Raw genomic sequence first — 19,367 nt, forward strand, 5'->3', positions numbered from 1 at the left:
GTCTTCGAGTCCGAAGATTAATGAAGAATTCAGTATTTCCTTTGGCTGTGCAGCCCCAGCTGTGACCTACATATTTTGCCACATCCAGGTCCAGCATAACCATTGTCCGCAGGTGGTCGATTTAGATTTTTTTTCGCCGTCTGCGTCTGTTCTCGGCAGCGAATGTTTCTTTTGGTCTCAAAAATATATTCCAAATATGTATCCCGCGGCCTTTGTGAGTGACCTCCAGGTGTCTCGTTCTGAGGCCGCTTGCAAGCAGGTGCTCTCTTCTATGTCAGCTAAGTCAAGTTGGCGCCTAATCTGGTCCTTTAAGCGTTTCCGTGGGGCACCTCTGTTACATCGACCACCTTTTAGCTCACCAAAAAAAAAAGACTACTTTTGGCATACATTCGTCTCCTATACAGGATACGTGCCCTGCCCAGCGAAACTGTCGGATCATAAGAGGTCCCTCTATACTGTCCATACCGGTGTTCGCAAAGACATCGCTGTTTGTAGTGCGGTCTTGCCACCGTATGTGCATGATGGAGCGCAAGCATCTTTGGTGAAAGCGCTCAAGTAGTCTTAGTTGCTTTCTGTATAGTACCCATCACCGTAAATGGACAGCCCCTTAACGTGGTAGACCACTTCACATATCTGGGTAGTATAGTATCAAACGCCTCGCTTTCTAGAGAAGTTGATAACCGTCTGGCCAGGGCCAGTAGCGCTTTTGGATGCCATCAGGCGAGAGTTTAGCAGAATAAATCGCTCCGCCTGCCTACAAAAATCAATGTCTACCAGGCGGTGGTTCTCTCAACCCTTCTATATGGATCTGAGACATATATATATAACGCTTGATCCTTTATGTTCAAAATGTACTCGTAGCACTTAATACAGAGTCCAAAGCTCAACAGGGAATGCATATGAAAAAAGCTGAATGTTTGTTGCTTTGTTGCTGAATAACTAGATCCACACAGGCGACCTAACATTTTAAGCTTAGAATAACTGTCTATTGATGTGCTGTCAACTACCTCATTTTTGTATAGTTCTAAATGTATCTTTAAAGTTAAAATATGTTCAAATCTATTTCAGTTTTTGCCCAGAGCACAGTTGGCAGAGGCCAGTGTACAATCCGTCGGCTCGCTCCATCTTCAACATCGACGACAGCACAATCGATGAGAAAGCTAACGATGACGACGATGACAGTGAGACTGAGGCTTGCAGTGACTCCCCTGTCCCTCAGCTCTGTTTGGTGACGTCCTCTTTGGTGGAACAGGAAACAGTCGCCGCCTCTGAGAATGCCAATGTGTGTGCCATGGTTTCCAGACCTGTAAATCCTATGCCTGGGTTGACAACGCCGACCCCCATCTTGGGTTCCGACTCTGACTACTGCCTACGTTGTTTGTCACAAGTTTCCACCAAGGAAACTGGGCAGGAGAAGAAGTCACAAGATGTAAATCTACTCAAAGAGGGAATACAAGTTTCTGAAAGTCTAGAAGGCAGGTCAAAGCTTAATGCCACTTTTGTGTTGAGCCAATGTAAATGTCCGGATGATGTCATATCATCATTGAAATGTGAGGATGGCTTGCCATCTGGAATCCAAGAATCCGTTTTGGACAAATCAGTCACATGCTTGGAAGATTCTGTGTATACTTCTAAAGGTATACAATATCCTAGTTTGTCATCTTGTAATGATGAAGATTCTGTGATTACTTCTAAAGGTATACAACATCCTAGTGTGTCATCTTGTCCTGATGAAGATTCTGTGATTACTTCTAAAGGTATACAACATCCTAGTGTGTCATCTTGTCCTAATGAAGATTCTGTGATTACTTCTAAAGGTCTACAACATCCTAATGTGTCATCTTGTTCTGATGAAGGTACTAATTTGAACTGCCTAGCGGCTCAGTCAACACTCCCACCAGGCTCTATTGCATCCCAACACAAGAATGATATTCCAGGCCTAGTAGATTCCCCACAGAACATTGATGCTTTAGGCCATCTAGGATCCCTACTCAGCAATGATGTTTCTGGTCATCTAGGACCCCCATTCAACACTGATGTTTCTGGCCATCTAGGACCCCCATTCAACACTGATGTTTCTGGCCATCTAAGATCTCCTCTAAACATTGAAATGGCCAAATCCCCAGATAACATCGAGGGTCAAGCCCAACCAGGAGCCCCATGTGACACAAACATTGAAGCACCACAAGATGCGGGACACTGTCCAAACTTGGAAGTCCCTGACAATATAAAGTCTATATGCAACAACGAAGGCGATAACGGATCCCCATACAACAAAGCCAACACCGTCCATATTGAATCCCAATGCAATGTTGATGATTCATGCTGTATTGGTATTTCTTGCAGTACAGAGACCACTAACATGTTAGTCGATCTAGGACCCCCAGACAAAATGTCTATTCCTAGTCATCTTGGATCTCTACATGTTAATATTACTGCAACAAATGATGGCCCGGGCGAAAACCTTCAAAATATTGAAATAGTAGTCGATGAGTTAACAGAAGCTGCACAAAGATTTGATCATGCAACAAAGGAATCTTCATGTGGCAAGGGATTCCCTCTGAACAATCACCTTACGTTTGACCCAACACTTCCACCAAGTGAGACTGGAGCCATCGCTGAATCCTTAAATAGCCATTGTGTAGCAGCACTCGAAGAGTTGCCAGCAATCTTAACATCTTCACTCAGCATCGATGCAGGTGGTAAGGTTGAAAGGACTAAATCTAGTCAATGCCATGAGACAAGGGCGTTAATTGGTATTAAAACATCTTTAGAAGCCACAAAAGAGGTAGATGGTTGTGAAACTAATGAAAATCAAAGCTCGTCAAGTTTAGAGAATCAAGGAATAAACAATAGAGATGGAGCCGATCAAATGTCTTCTGGTTTAGGATGCCAAGAAATTATTCTAATCGAAAATGTTAAAATGTCTTCTGGTTTAGCATATCAACAAGTAGATCTAGTTGAAACTGAAAACGATAAATGTTCTGCTGATTTAGGATGTCAAATTGTTGAGGCTGAAAATGATACGTCTTCTAGTTTAGAATACCAACTAATAGATCCAGTAGAAAATGATACGGCTTCTGGTTTAGAATACCAACTAATAGATCCAATTCAAAATGATACGTCTTCTGGTTTAGAATACCAACTAATAGATCCAATTCAAAATGATACGTCTTCTGGTTTAGAATACCAACTAATAGATCCAGTAGAAAATGATTCGGCTTCTGGTTTAGAATACCAACTAATAGAACCCATTCAAAATGATACGACTTCTGGTTTAGAATACCAACTAATAGATCCAGTAGAAAATGATACGGCTTCTGGTTTGGAATACCAACTAATAGATCCAATTCACAATGATACGTCTTCTGGTTTAGAATACCCACTAAAAGATCCAGTAGAAAATGATAAGTCTTCTGGTTTAGAATACCAACTAATAGATCCAGTAGAAAATGATACGGCTTCTGGTTTAAAAGCCCCTTCAATAATATCCATAGTTAAATGTGATGTTGGTGAAGAATCAACACAATCCCCACATCACATTTGTGTTCTTGATACCAGTGAGACAGTGTCTAGTCAAGGATCTCTACTAGTGTTTGGGGAGTCACATGCTTGTAATAATAGTAAAACATTCTTCATTGAGCAAAGACCCACAGAGAACTTAAATACAGCTGAATTAAATGGCGATAACCATGAAGTGCCATCTACAATGAGATCCACACAAACAAATGACGTCATCAAAAACCGTGGTTCTAGTCGAGAAAACTTGAATTTTAGTTTCCAATGCGAGATATCAGGTTTAACCAAAGCCTTGCCTACTAACAACATAGATCTAGTTACCACCAAACATATTCCTTTCCGTACTCGCTATTTGCAAAACCACCGCGGCCCTCCAAGTCTTGGCCGTAATGTTTGTTCTAGGTTTATAAATCACTTCATATCTAGGTTGAGTGGTTGGCTGGTGATGCCAGATTGTGCAGTGAGGCAGACGTCTCCGACAGATGATATGGTGAATATAGTAGCATGCCCTGACTTGCTTTGTGCGCGGAAGACACTAGGAAGTGTGGACCTGAATCGTTCCTTATTGGACAGAAGTGGACACCGAGAACTTAAAGTGACTGGCCGGCAAGTAAGTCCATCCCCAGTTACTATGGGAGCAGTCGCAGATAGAGCCATGAGTACTGTCGCCCTGTGTAAACTGTACGTCACGTGGTTTGGTCACAAGATGCTGTGCTTTGTGCAGATGGTGGTTAGAAAAGCGTGGAGCTCCATTTACTTTTGGATGTTGACCTGCAGAATCCTGGCCTGCAGGTTTGGTCATGATAGGAAACGAAACGATATTGCGCTGGACAGAGAAATGAAGGCAATTGAAGGCAACACTTTCACTGTCGGATTGGGCAGAAAGAAAGCTGGCCGGCACAGAGTGTCTGCTGTAGAAAAGAAACGTGCCGGAGAAACGATCCTAGAGCATCGCAAGCCAGTAGCCGCTGACCGAAATTTGCCAACCTCTGTAGGATGTCATCGTCATAGATCAGGACGTGAAGGTTGCGGGCATTCAGGCTCATTGCCAGCTCTCAGCAATGCCAACAACAACAGCAGTAAGGTGCATGAACAGGGCAACATTTACCAGGTAGACATGATGAGGATGAGGCTGGGGGATCCCACAAACGGGGTGAGCAACCATGTGGCCAGGGTAAAGGATAGCCTTCCGCCCCTCTTTGTGAGCAACAGGAACACCCAGAGCACCAAACAGCTGTCTTCCAAGAAGCTGATTCATTTAGGGAATCTACCTGTTCTTTCTAATGCCTCTTCCGCCAGAGAGCTTTTGACCTCTGACGAAGCAGAGCCACTTTCGGCTTCCAGGTCAGAAGGTCAAGGTCCTGGGAATACAAACGTGCTCTGTGGAAGCGTGCATCACCATGGTTACATTCCATGCGTCAGAACAGATCTGAGAGATTTCCCTTCCAGTAGCACGAATGATGCCAGCGAGGCTAAGAACAACGATGCCAGAAAAGACAGCAACGGACTGACGAGCGGCGAGGAGCGATCACTACAGAAAGGCGTTGTGCAAGAGTCTTCTGGACTAGCTAAACAACCCGTCCTCGGGGCGCGGCACCCGTGTCTTATTGACCACCTGAGCGAGGTAGTGATCGGAGGAGCGGCTGAATACCACTACAACGAGCTGCTGAAGAAGGTCAAACCGCCGAGCCTCCTAAAAGATGTCGTGAGAGGAGGCAGAGCGCACGCCACGCACGACGCCACCAGCTGCGACAACGAGGAGGAAGAGGACTCTGACTCGGAAACGGATTCAGAGACGGAAGATGAGGACGAGGAGAACTTTGACGACGAAGAAGAGCAAGACCCCAGCAACAACTACCTGCCCCCTTGGATCCTGAGGACGCACCAGCCAGGCATGTGCCTTGAGCTGTACGACAACAAGGACAACCTAAGCAGCATTGAAGCTGGGGAGGATCTCGACGATAATGAGGAAGGCTCCAAAAAGAGCTTGTCCCCGACAAGCATCAGCCAGAGTACACCCTCGATCAACAGAGCGAAAATTTCTGGCAAAGGTAAGATCTTTCTTCTAACCCTAACCCTAACTCCACCATCCATGTGCCAGCTGTCCAAGATACTGGAAAAGTTTGTTTTTTTTTCTGTAAACAATATTGTTGAAGTAAAGCAGCCGTTTCAGACCTTGCCATCTTTGGGGCAGATGATGTAAAGGTCATCTGATTTTTTTTGGTCATGTTTCCAGCACAGCGACCAAACGCTATTACTTTTCCTTAACTAATACCAGGTGCACTAAAGATCCCGAACTTAAAAATAGCCGTCCTCATCAGGTTTTGAACCCAGGACCCCTAAGTTCGGAGGCCAATCGCCATCGCGCCTCCTAGTATTGCCATTAGGTTTCCTCTCCATTCAGCAAAACGGAACTAGGCGAGCGCTGTAGGCTCCCCCTAGCGGTGTACGGGATGAGCCCCGAAGGCAGGCGTTTTCCTGTGTTCTGTCTGACCTCCTGAAATTCCTGCTCGTTCCATCTACAACGCACATTTCCTAATACTTTTTAATCATAATTAGAAGAGTCCCAATCAAAATAAGCTGTATTGAGCAATGGCTGAGATGGACTAAAGCGTATGTCAAATAAGGTCTAATAGTTAGACAGGTCAATACTATTATGCAAGTGGTTTTCGATGTAAATATAGCGCACGTAAGCTTTTAATGGCCCAGAAGCGTTTTTCTGCGTTCTGGGCTTCAGAACTCGCTTTTTCTCATAGTGATTAAGAAAAAAATAAAAACACAACCCCTTACCTCTACCCACAGCTTCAAAACGAGATAATAGAACTGTTGGGCAATGCAATTTTATCAAAAATACCAACGGAGATCCAATCTGATTTTTTTCTCTATATGGTTGACAGCACTCTTGAAGTATTAAACGTTTATTAAATTGCCATTGTTTTCTGAAATTGTTTTGTGAGCTCCGTTCACAAACTACACAAAGAAATTTACAACCAGGGTCATTTCTAGGTTTTCATATTTGTGAGAATAAATAATAAATTACTTACGATGCCAAGTCAATGATGGTTTTCCACTATGATACAATAGCCTTCTTCTCACTTTTCTAAACAGTACTTACACATGGTCTTAAATGATTCTGTCAGCTGTGCTCATGAAGTTGTATTACAATTTGTTATAGTAAATGTACCGATACATACAAACCACTCGATTTCTTTAATGGGGGGGGGGAGAGGGGCCCATCAACATATTCTTGAACCCGGGCCCATGGGTACCTTGCTACGCCACTGGTTTACAGTAGATACGCTGAGGTAGTCAATTGCAGTCAAACTGAATTTCCATTTGATTGGACCAATATGCATAATCTTATCTTATCTTATCTTGACCTACAGTTTGAGAAACACTGTTCTATCTAGACTAAGTGTTGACCTGTAAGAATATTTTTCCTTAATTTTTCCATTAAATAAAAAAAAAGTTAAGTCCAAATTTTAAAAAAAGTCCAAATTAAAAAAAAAGTCCAAATTAAAAAAAAAGTCCAAATTAAAAAAAAAGTCCAAATATCTAAAGAAACATTGTTTTCGACTCAATCACTTTCCTTGGTAAGATCCATGTAATAATGGTAGATGAGAATGTTTCCCAGCTAGGGCGACTGCATACTTAGAGACGGCCTTGTTTACCAGCAAAGCTCCTATGTAGCTTATGTACTCTAAATAATTACCTAAGCATGTGTTCTATGGCCTCTGGCGTCTATTTTAAGCTCTCATCCAATAATATATGCATATTGACCTTTACATCTTTAAGAGTCACATCCAGGCACGTATACTAGACTGGCTCCTACATGGAGGACTTCTCATTGCTTCGCAATCGATATAGAATCAAAGAAATGGTCCCCCCCCCCTCATTCGGATTGCAAGCTGTGAATGAAGCGTGAAGCAGTAATACTGTTTACGCGGAATGAACAAATGACTGCAAGGCTTCACAGACCAGATTGTATTTTCATAGTTTCGACAGTGAACCAATAGTATTGATTTCGGGGCTCTAACCAATGCTGGCTTTGTTTTATTGGCTTTTTTTTAACTGGGCTAGAGAAAAAGGGAGGTGGGGGTGGGGGCTGGAGAGAGAAATATGGCGCGGCGTCCTTAGCAACAAGGAAGGGAACACTTAATTTAGGTCAGTTATTTGTTGCCAACTCTGAATCGCTATTCTAGTTTGAATAAAGAGTGTAGTGTGTGTGTGTTTCGATATAAACATATTTTCTTCTTTTTTTTTTACTTTTTTTTTTTTTCTGACAGTAGTAGCGACATTTTGTAGGTTGGAGAAGTTGATCTTAATAATAATAATAATTTTATTTATAAAGCGCTGTTAACAAACAAAAATGTAGGCTCAAGGCGCTGTAACAACATTACAACAAAAACACGAGAGCTAAAATGACAGTTAATCTAAAAAAGTTTTAAACAGATAGGTCTTAATGTTCTTCTTAAAAGTGGTGTAGCATGTTGTCTGTCTGAGATCAATGGGGAGTGAGTTCCAAACCTTTGGTCCGTGAACTGAAAAAGCACGCAGACCGTAGCTTTTGAGGGAGAAACGTGGCACTACTAAAAGCGTTGAGTCCATTGTTCATCTTGGAAGGTGGGGACGGGTTTAGCAACACATAAAATGAGAAGGCCTACTGTTAATGAAAAAGACATATAGGTTAGTTTAAGAAGACAACAAAAAGCGCTTCCCCTTCCACTTTTCAAATGTGGCGCCGTTGGCATGCTTGTATGGGAAGGGGGGAGGAGGTGCAAATGTAAATATTCAAGTGGCCCCTTGTGCCCCCACCCCATATTTTTTCTCCACCCCCCCCCCCCCCATCCCAAACTCCTTCAATATCCCAGCGCTAACGTTGTCATTCAATCCTTCAGGAACACGACTCGTGCTTCTCTTATTATGCATTCGTCCACTCTCTTGTCAATTGATCTCTTGTCTAGTCTGTATATTTGTCTATAACATAACTTGGGAGTCCGTCGTGAATTCTACCATAACTGTAACTTGGGGAGGGGGCGGTTGTTTATTGATTATGTCAAGTTGCTTTAAGCCACAGAATTGGGGGGGGGGGGGATGCATGTTTGTATCCTGGTCAATATCCAGGCTAGACTAATAGGTCCTCTGGGATACTAACTGATCCACTGTGCGGCCTGGGACGGTATACTGCCGACGCCCCCCCCCCCTCCTTTAATTGGATCTGTTGTATTGGCATTTTGGTGTGCACCGCTCCGCTAATGACTCCTCGATAACGTAAACATTGTTCGATTACAGGGACGAATCTGTCACAGGCAAAATTGTTCACTCGTTGTACTTTGGTGAATTTTGTAAATATGGGGCGTGAACTTGTAAATAGTGAACATGAGTTAGGTAGGACTGGAAGTAAGGTCATAGTAAGGTCAGAGTTTTTAGTTGAGCAAAGTTAGCTAGAAGAGTCTATCAAGTACAGTATGTGATAATAAGACAGTATAGGGTAACAAGACAGAATGTGATAACAAGACAGTATATGGTAACAAGACAGAATGTGATAACAAGACAATATGTGATAACAAGACAGTATGTGATAACAAGACAGAATGTGATAACAAGACAGTATGTGATAATAAGACAGCATGTGATAACAAGACAGAATGTGATAACAAGACAGAATGTGATAACAAGACAGTATATGGTAACAAGACAGAATGTGGTAACAAGACAGTATGTGGTAACAAGACAGTATGTGATAACAAGACAGTATGTGATAACAAGACAGAATGTGATAACAAGACAGTATGTGATAACAAGACAGAATGTGATAACAAGACAGAATGTGATAACAAGACAGTATATGGTAACAAGACAATATGTGGTAACAAGACAGTATGTGATAACAAGACAGTATGTGGTAACAAGACAGAATGTGATAACAAGACAGTATGTGATAACAAGACAGTATGTGATAACAAGACAGTATTTGGTAGCAAGACAGTAGGCCTATGTGGTAACTAGACAGAATGTGATAACAAGACAGTATATGGTAACAAGCATTCATTGACATATACAAGAGACGAATCTCTGAAAGAATTAACAACTAGTAAATTAATTACTGGTAATTTATTTTTTTTTTCGTCTACTAACAAAGGAAAGTAATCCTTCAGTATTCACACATTTGACTACATTATTATTTCTCTCACATCCATTCTCGGATCAAGTTAAAACTTTTAAAAAATTATTTATTATACCTAATAAAACATGAATCAGTTTAAAATTAACCAACTAGTCAATTATCGAAAATTAATAATTTTGTTTGATATCGAATAAGTGATATAACTTCTACATTATTGTGAGATATAGTTGTAAGAGAGAAGTTCTTCCCTTTAGATTTTTTTAAAGGATTTTTTTATCTTCCATTATGAGTGTAATATCATTGAAGGCCTGCGCCCTGTCTTCAATTCGTCCCTGCATAAAACTACTTAAAGTTTGCTGAGTTTGTTTAGTGCAGTGCTGTGGAAATGTTTTCAACGAACTAGTGACCTACGCTCTTATCTTTGGGAGCTATGAAAATCTTATCGATCTTGAAACCTGCCCTGAGAAAGACGGAACAGATTTATTTAATAGGGACCTCCTACTATTTATAGTAACTGCACCGCTATTTCTAGTTAGAACACTTTTGCTTTCTATATTCTAATAGGTAAGGGGGGGGGGGGGGATAATCCTTTCAGACCTTGCGATCTATGCCAGGCAAAGCTCATTTGTTTCTGTGGCCGACGGTCGACAAGGGCTTCATGTGGCCAGCACAACGACTTTACTTTGCCCAATATATGTCAGGTACCCATTAGAGTTGGGCGGTCAGGTCAATGCCGAAGTTTAAATTACCAATTCTTCACCAGGATTCGAACTCTATACCCCTCGGTACAGAAGCCAAGTCTTATACCGCTCCGCCACCGCGCCACTTAGGAAGTTTTTTTTATCTTTACCTTTTCTGTTAGACCGTTGGAGCGCCACGCAAGATTTGTCGGCCGTCTTTCTCCATTCTTCTCTGTCTTTTGCCTTGGTTAGAACCTCTTTTAATGGCAGGCCCATCCATTCTTTTATGTTGTCTTCCCATCGCTTTCTCCGTCTGCCTCTCCCCCTTTTTCCTGGTACTGTTCCCTGATGGAAGGTCTTTGTATGGCCATAGATTTTTAGCTTGCATATTTTTTTACGATAGTTAGCAGGTCGTCATGGGGTCCAATCGCTGCAGTAATCCTGTCTCTAATCTCTTGGTCTGTGATGCTGTCTTTAAATGTGATACCTAGAATCCTTCTGTAACATCTCCATTCCATTGCTAGGATCCTCCTCTCTAGCTCTGCAGTCAGCGTCCAAGACTCACAAGACGTCTATTATAAGACGTGTATTATAGTCCATCGAATCCATGTGATATTAATAAAAAAAAAAGAAGAAAAGAGAGAGGGCGGAAGGGAGGGTGAAATTTAAAAAAAAGATGCTAACATAATGCTCACATATATTGTATGTGACTGTCCTCACAAGGTCAAAGGTCGTATTTGTGGAATCCGTGGTCTACGCTGTTTTTCGGTGTTAGCGTTGTGTGACAGCTTTAACATGTCTATCAGGCAGGAAACATACCCTCCCCACAGCGTCATATGTATATATTTTGTTTGGTGTATACGACTTATTGATTAGCTTATATGAATGTATGTGCTGCCGCTTTAAGGGCACGAGATTTGGTGGCACAGACAGCCGCGCGCTTGTCTAGCTTACCCAAACACAGCGGTGTGACGTTCCTGTATATTGGGACTACGGGACTATATCGTCTGCCTGTTCCATTTCGCCAGGGATCTTGGCTCATTAGGGACTATTTTGTGGATCAGTGCGCTAATCGAATCGTATTGAAGTCTGCGTGTGTGAGAAATAGTTAGACGTCTGTTGATAAGTTTGTGATATTTGCTCTCCTCGCGTGTTATCTCTTGTGTTTTTGTGAGCTCAAGTTGAAACATTTCACTGGGAATATGTTTTAGTGTATTCCACGACAATAGAAAGTTTGATTAAAAGTTAAAATCAATACTGCCGGTATAATGAACATTGTTATTATTGTTTTATTGATATCAATGCCGTGTCTATTTCTGAATGTTTTAAAGCGCTGAATCGTTTTAATATACATAAAATACTTAATTATATTGTTGAGACATTCACATATTAGTATTTAAACTATATAAGAAGCTAGGTAGACTTTTTACAGTCACTATGCCTCTCTGTCTGTCTGGTAAAAAGTGTGTACACGTTATTTCTCCCACACCCATTCTCAGATCAAGCTGAAATTTCGCACAATTATTCATTGGCATAGACAAGACAAGAATCAATTTAAAAAAACAACAATTATTTGTAATTAATATTTTTGTTTGATATCAAATAAGGGAAATAATGTGTACATTATTGATAGATATAGTTTTAAGTGCGGAGTTCTTCCCCTTTGGATAAGCTTTTTATAAAGTTTTTTTTATATGTTGCTTGTTATTTATCATATCCCACAGATTAAAATGTATTACTGTGACATATTTGTCGGAAGTGGACACTCTTGCCTTTTTCATTGAATATTTGTTGGGTGACATCGTTTGCGTGATCGATTCTCAGATTTCTCCCTGACCTAATTCTATAGCTACTATGATCTGCGTACCGCGTTGATTCAGTCAAGATTATCATTTCTTCCTCCCATACAATGCGGCATTTTTAGGCTACGAAAACATTCAGAGCAGTCAATGGTAGAGCAATAAAATGTTTGCGAAATGAATTGAAAGCCAAGGAGTTTAGCAGACGAGAATTTCTCAAAAAGAGGCCGGATATTTCAAGACCGTATCTTAAGAGAGGGCGGGAAGAGGAAGGTGGGCTGCCAGGTAGACGTAGACTTTGGCGGATGGGTACATTTGATAATTTGGTTCCACTTAGGAAATGATTGTATCACTGCTCTGGCACTTTGTTATACATGAGCGTAATTTCAATCTGTAGGTGCATGGCCATTTATTGTAAACCCGAGTGTAATGTCTGCACTAGGTGCAGGTGTTAACGCCGGAAGTAGTAATGGTTCTAAGCCCACCATTACCCATAAAATGCTTCCAATGGCTCAAATAGCCTCTGTCAACCAGTCCAACTCCTGGCCTTCACGTGTGGTTCAGATGCTGAGCCCAGCGGAACTGTTATCACTATTAGGAGAAGGGGCAAAGGCGAGCAACTGACGCCTAAACCTGTAAATTTCGGGCAGGAGGGGCTCGTTAGCCTTGGTTGGCTACCTATCTAGGAGAAGGAAAACTCTGAATCCAACCCTCCGCTGCCTTGCGGCTATACCCAAACACAATAAAGGCTTCGGGAGACAACCTTGAGGAAAAATCAGGAGCTGGTGACCCTTAGGCAGATTGTGGAACACTGTGCTACAGCCTGGCAGAGCCTGCGGCGCTACTGATCCCAAACTGTATCGGTTATTCCGTTCTTTTGGTCACATCAGCTGCATGGAAAAGGGGGGGGGGACTGCTGTGTGGGCGACATCTTTCCGACCATAGACAATGCCCAGGCTTTCATCTCACTTTCGAGATGAACCATAGTCGCTCTACGACTGAAGGAGGCCAATATATAGGTGCAATCTTAACAAGATATGACTTTTACGTTATTAAATGATCCAACTGTAGTTTAGACCTTCACACAGTGTTTTTCCATGTATTGTATTGACCATAACTAAAGTGGAAGATTGGAAAGCTTTACAAAAATAAACACGTGATTCAATAACGCTAGTCACGTGCCTTGGGGGGGGGGCGCTGTGGGGGCACCACCATATTTTTCAACCTGGGCTCAGGGGTAACTTGCTAAGCCACTGCACATATGTTACAGTGTATGATAGCTCTGAAAAAATAAAATCTACATTCCTAAAGATAATGTAGCGATCCTTCGACGGAGGTCATCGTGACAAAATTTCCTGAACTTGAATCCCGACAACGTCCCCACCTCCTCCCTGCTAATGCTGTTGCAATATCAGCGCGAGACTAGTTTTACACTCGGAGGTAAGTTATTGATACTCATAGGGTGAGCGACTTTTTTTTTGTTCATACTGCTCACCAGGTAGAGAGTCGGCGAGGCAACAGAATTTTGTTTTCACTCGGGTTACTGTAATATGTGCTGCTGTATTCATGTGCATGTTTGCAAGTCTGGGCGTTGGACATCAGAACCGGTGCTAGGATGGTGCGAGACCATGAGTAGCAGTCACTAAACATTTTTATTGGGAGTGGTGGCCGAGTGGTAAAGCGCTTAGCTTCCAAACCGAAAGGTATCTAGTTCGAATCCCTGTGAAGACATGGATTTCGAACTTCGAGATTTTTTTGGACGCTGGCATACGGAAAATGTTTGAAAATGTTTGACATGTTTTGTATGCTCCTTCAGAGTTGATAATAATTTAATTCCTAGTCTAAACCTCCTTCAGGACGACGGGGATGGGAGCGGACATGGTTTGAACCCGTGACCATCGATAAGCCCGATCGATAGTCCAGCGCGCAAATCGCACGACCAGGTAGCCATCCATCGTTTGGGGATTTAAAGTTGGTTGTAGTTTTGTTCACATGACACCCTCGTTAGCCGTCGGCCGTAGACACACGGCCTTTACATCAACTACCTTTACTTAGTCTTATCATATACCGATACTTTGGTGTTGCCCCCATCAGGCGCGGGGCCCCCAAGCGATCATCCCTAGGGAAGGAGTTACGTTGTGCCTCGTTGGTGTCGCGATAGCTGACGTGAACACTGTCACGGTTGACGTTGTGCCTGATGAATGGGCCGAATGAACTTAACGTGACCTTGGTTGGTCGTTTTGGAAAGATCTTAGGCCCGTGTTCTTGGCTGTTTGTAGCATACAATCAAGCAGTCTTTCTTTCCGTGCACAGTTTGTGACATATCTTGACTGACATTTAGTCATCTTTATCTCCCCTTCTCTGTCTCTTTCTCTCTTTCTCTCCTATCTAATTCTTTCATTATTTTTTCTCTTTCTCTTTATCTCCTTCTTTATAAAGCGTATGTGAATTCACTTTGTCTGTATATCTGTCTGGTAAAAAGTTTGTACACGTTATTTCTCCCACACGCATTCTCGGATCAGGTTGAAATTTACACAATTATTTCTTTTACCTGGCAACACAAGAATCAATATAATAAAAAAATTAACCAGTTACTTAATTAATTATTGGTAATTAATTATTTTGTTATTTATCTCGAACAAGGGAAAGAAATTGTACTGATTGGAATGGTGGTATTAGCTGAATTTGTCCCATTTGTAGGTCGTCGACTGAGGCTCAGTGAACAAAACCGTGTAAAATAGAAACCATAGATAAAATGTGCAATCTTCCATGTTCATAAGCAATTCGCTAGCAGAGTTGTTACTGTAATGGCTTGAGAAGCCTGAGAAGGCTTTAGGCCACGATTTCGAATTCAGGTCGTTCACCTTTTTTTTTTTTTATAAATTCATCAAAAAAGCGATCACCCAGATACCCGGTTCTCACCCCCACCCCTCCATTTTAACTGGTCCAGACATAGCGTACTGAGAAAGCTAAAAGCATGAAATAGCGCTAAACAAAAACAATTGGTAAAAATATTTCTAATCTCACAGATTTATTATTGTTAGTCTAGAGATCTATTACAAATTTAATTAACTAATCCAAATTTAATATAAGCCTTGTTTTTTTTTTTTTTTTTTTTTTTGCTTGTTTTTGTTTGAACTCATCCGCCTGAGTGTTCGGTGTCGGAGATAGGTGAGACTTCAGAAGTGTGTTGCCCTTGCTTTGTCTTCGCCTTATTGCTTTTATCTCTCATACCTGTCTTATTGGGGTCAGATATTAACTATTCCGGAGGGGGGGGGGGCTAAGCTATAGGTCACGTGTCTCGGGTCATTGGCCAGCTGGTAATGACTATCGCAGACCGCGGGGAAGAGGAGGGGGGGGGGGCTGTCGGGAGTACTTGAATTATTTTTTTTTTTCGTTTATTTTCTGGTTCATGTTTCCTGAATGCGTCAGCCGTCGTTTGAAATGGTACAGAGAAGAAAGATGGCATCAATTTGTCATGGGCGGAATGGCATGAAATCAAAAGAATGGGGGGGGGGGGACGTCAGAAGAGAGAAAGGTGCACCGCCAGGCCGCGTGAGTCGGTTCAAACAAAAGAGAGCAACGCGCGCTGTGTCTCTTCCCTCCGCTGGCCAGAGACTAGGACAAGAAGTTGGCGAGGTGGGGGGGGGGGCTGAACCTCACGTGCAGGGAGTATTAGTCTATCTCGCTGCACAGCTGTTTACAAGTTTACTGTTAGTGTTATCTGATTCTTTTGTAACCTCTTTCACCCCCCTCCTTTGCGCGCCCCCTCTGCTTCTATTCTTTTTTTAACATTTTAGTTAACCCCCTGTATGTGGCCGAGGAAGCCATCCGGCATATCGCCGCACGCTCGTGCCATCTCGATGGTAAAATATCGACCTCCCCCCCATCTCCTTTTCATTATTCAAGGATCAGTGTGCTCATGTTGTGTTTTTGATTTCATTGAGGCCTTAGAGCGCGTCACGCTTGTTAAATAAACTTGGCCATTTCGGGGGGATTTAGTCAGCGGAGGCTAACATTACGCACGCCGGTGTCAAAGCGAGTGCTGCCCCATCTTGGGTGCGTGCGTGTGTTTTTATTGGAGGAAGTTGAAAAGGAGAAGCGAGCCGTCACCATGACAGCAGGGGACGCAACTCTTATTAATTCAGGTTCGTATGACACTTTGAAGTAGATGTGTACATTAAATAACCCGCCAAAAATAAGGGGCAAATGTCACTGTCAGGACTACAATTGAGCACACTTAAAAATTTATAGTAGCCTGATTTCAGTAGTAGGCTAAATTCGATATTTAAATGGGTGTAAAAGAGTTCTTTACTATTTAAAAACAAAAAAAAGGTTTCAATTTAGAAAAATGGTGTCTGAAAATAAATTTATGAATATAGTATAAGAATTTACAATTATTACTGGGCCTGTATTAGTATTTACAATCATATTAATGGAAGTTATGAATTATTTATTTACACACTACATACGATGTCAACATCTTTGATGTTTTGTTTATACTCCTGATGTTATGTTTATTTCTCCTGATGTGATGTTTATACTCCTGATGTGATGTTTATTTCTCCTGACGTGATGTTTATACTCCTGATGTAATGTTATGTTTATTTCTCCTGATGTGATGTTTATAATTCTGATGTTATGTTTATTTCTCCTGATGTCATGTTTATACTCCTGATGTTATGTTTATTTCTCCTGATGTCATGTTTATACTCCTGATGTTATGTTTATTTCTCCTGATGTCATGTTTATACTCCTGATGTTATGTTTATTTCTCCTGATGCCATGTTTATACTCCTGATGTTATGTTTATTTCTCCTGATGCCATGTTTATACTCCTGGTGTTATGTTTATTTCTCCTGATGTCATGTTTATACTCCTTATGTTATGTTTATTTCTCCTGATGCCATGTTTATACTCCTGATGTTATGTTTATTTCTCCTGATGTGATGTTTATACTCCTAATGTTATGTTTATTTCTCCTGATATGATGTTTATACTCCTAATGTTATGTTTATTTCTCCTGATGCCATGTTTATACTCCTGATGTTATGTTTATTTCTCCTGATGCCATGTTTATACTCCTGATGTTATGTTTATTTCTCCTGATGTCATGTTTATACTCCTGATGTTATGTTTATTTCTCCTGATGCCATGTTTATACTCCTGATGTTATGTTTATTTCTCCTGATGTGATGTTTATACTCCTAATGTTATGTTTATTTCTCCTGATATGATGTTTATACTCCTAATGTTATGTTTATTTCTCCTGATGCCATGTTTATACTCCTGATGTTATGTTTATTTCTCCTGATGCCATGTTTATACTCCTGATGTTATGTTTATTTCTCCTGATGTCATGTTTATACTCCTGATGTTATGTTTATTTCTCCTGATGCCATGTTTATACTCCTGATGTTATGTTTATTTTCTCCTGATGTGATGTTTATACTCCTAATGTTATGTTTATTTCTCCTGATATGATGTTTATACTCCTAATGTTATGTTTATTTATTTATTTCTCCTGATATTATATCCATACTCCTGATGTTTTTATTTTCCTGAAGTTTTTTGTTTATTTTTATTATGTCATAAAAAATATAGGTATCAATCCCGTATTATATTTTTATTATTATTATCATCCACTTTTGCCAGTTGTATTTTTAGGCCTATCTCCTTTCTGAAGTATTTCTGACAAAGCTTATATCAACTCTGTCTCGTAAAAAAAAAATATTGTACACGTTATTTCTCCCATTTGGTCATTTTCAAGTTTCCTTTAGAGTTTTCATTTGAGATGAAATCATTGTTCAGTTTTGGATCTCAAGAATTCGGGGTATAGATTTATTCCAGAGGTCCAATAAAGTCCCTCACTAAGGCTTAGTAGAAAGTTCCTTGAGATGGAGCCACACAATAGACTTACGTGTGATTTCTTTGATAGAATTTCATTCTGATATTTTATCTGAAAATATTGATAATATTATCTTGGTGGACTACTTCCTCGGGGGGGGGGGGGAGATCTTGAGATTGTGTTTCCACACAAACTGTCTTTGTAACCTTGTTTTAAAGTCATTTACTTATTTCATGGTATCTCCACAAATATATTTTCAATATTAAACAAACAAAATATTACAACTCTCTTTAAATCAAAATATATAAGATACGTTTTTAAAAACAAAGCTTGTAATGAATGAGAACACCGTTCCATCGCTGCCATAGATCTTAGCTTTGTAAGGTTGATCTCTTCTTAGTTTAGTATTTTTTTCTATATAAAATACAATGACTAGTTACGACTAATTGATTAACTGACTTGTTAATTGATTGATTGGATCATCTGTTGTCATCGACAATGACTACTGGTGCCAAATTTTCAACTGGGAAGTGGGAGAAATGACCTGTAAAATAGTCCACCTTGACAGACAGACAGCGAGTTGGTATAAACTTTGTAAAAAAAAATAAATAATTAAAAATAAACGTTGCGACCCAAGCCGACGTCTCTGTCTCTCTGACACGTCTTACACTAATTAAAGTCATCGTTAACATTTCTCTCGTCTGCTAGCTGAAACTGTCTTGGGATTTACAGCGCTGAACAAGATTATTGGCGGGAAAAGAAGTAAAGCCTTGAGAGAGAAAAAAAAACGTGAAAATGTTTGGGTTTTTTTAAAACTCTTCCTTATCAGTTGAAAGCTTTGCAAACGTTCTGTCCATGTTGTGACTTACAGCTAAACGTCTATAGATCTTCCCCAATTATATAATTAAAATACATTTTAGGACGCCTCGTTTTCATAATGAAAGTGCACAAAAAAAGTGCTTAACAACGTGTGCGCATTTTTATCAATACACATACAATGTGCTTGTCATAGACTTATATATTCTATCTAGACTGGAAACCGGAAACAAATTCTTATCCGTGATTGATCGATTCACAGACCTATATGTATAGAGAGATTTATGTACGTAACTCTTTTTCAAGCTGTAAGGGAAGTCGCCCCAATCAATCTTTTCTGTCTTAGAAAACTAATGATCTTTAGTTTTCAAAGTTTAGAAATAATGCAAAATCGTTTCTTGGATTTTCTTTACAATGGGCTATTAATGACAGAACTATATATTCACGCAAATATATGAAACAAAGCCATTTTCTGTTAGTTTCCATTGAGATTTTGTTTCAAAAATCCTAGATCGAAATAATTCATGGCTGTTGATTTTAATCATCTTATGTATATTTAAATAGATTGATTACCTAGA

General features: G+C 40.5%; 1 protein-coding gene across 4 annotated transcripts in view; it reads left to right on the forward strand.

Moving 5' to 3' along the window:
- Positions 1 to 19,367, forward strand: part of LOC106062948 (uncharacterized) — a 192,057-nt gene that overhangs the window by 143,798 nt on the left and 28,892 nt on the right. For all 4 annotated transcript variants that reach the window (XR_008774238.1, XM_056007479.1, XM_056007476.1 and 1 more), the window contains exon 5: positions 1,069 to 5,570. Coding sequence is in view for 3 of the 4 variants with exons in the window: in XM_056007479.1 (XP_055863454.1) it covers positions 1,069 to 5,570 (4,502 nt within the window). In the remaining variant the exon portion in view is untranslated. The remainder of the gene's footprint in view (positions 1 to 1,068; positions 5,571 to 19,367) is intronic.

The sequence above is a fragment of the Biomphalaria glabrata genome, chromosome 13 (assembly GCF_947242115.1).
Source record: "Biomphalaria glabrata chromosome 13, xgBioGlab47.1, whole genome shotgun sequence".
Taxonomy (NCBI): Eukaryota; Metazoa; Mollusca; class Gastropoda; family Planorbidae; genus Biomphalaria; species Biomphalaria glabrata.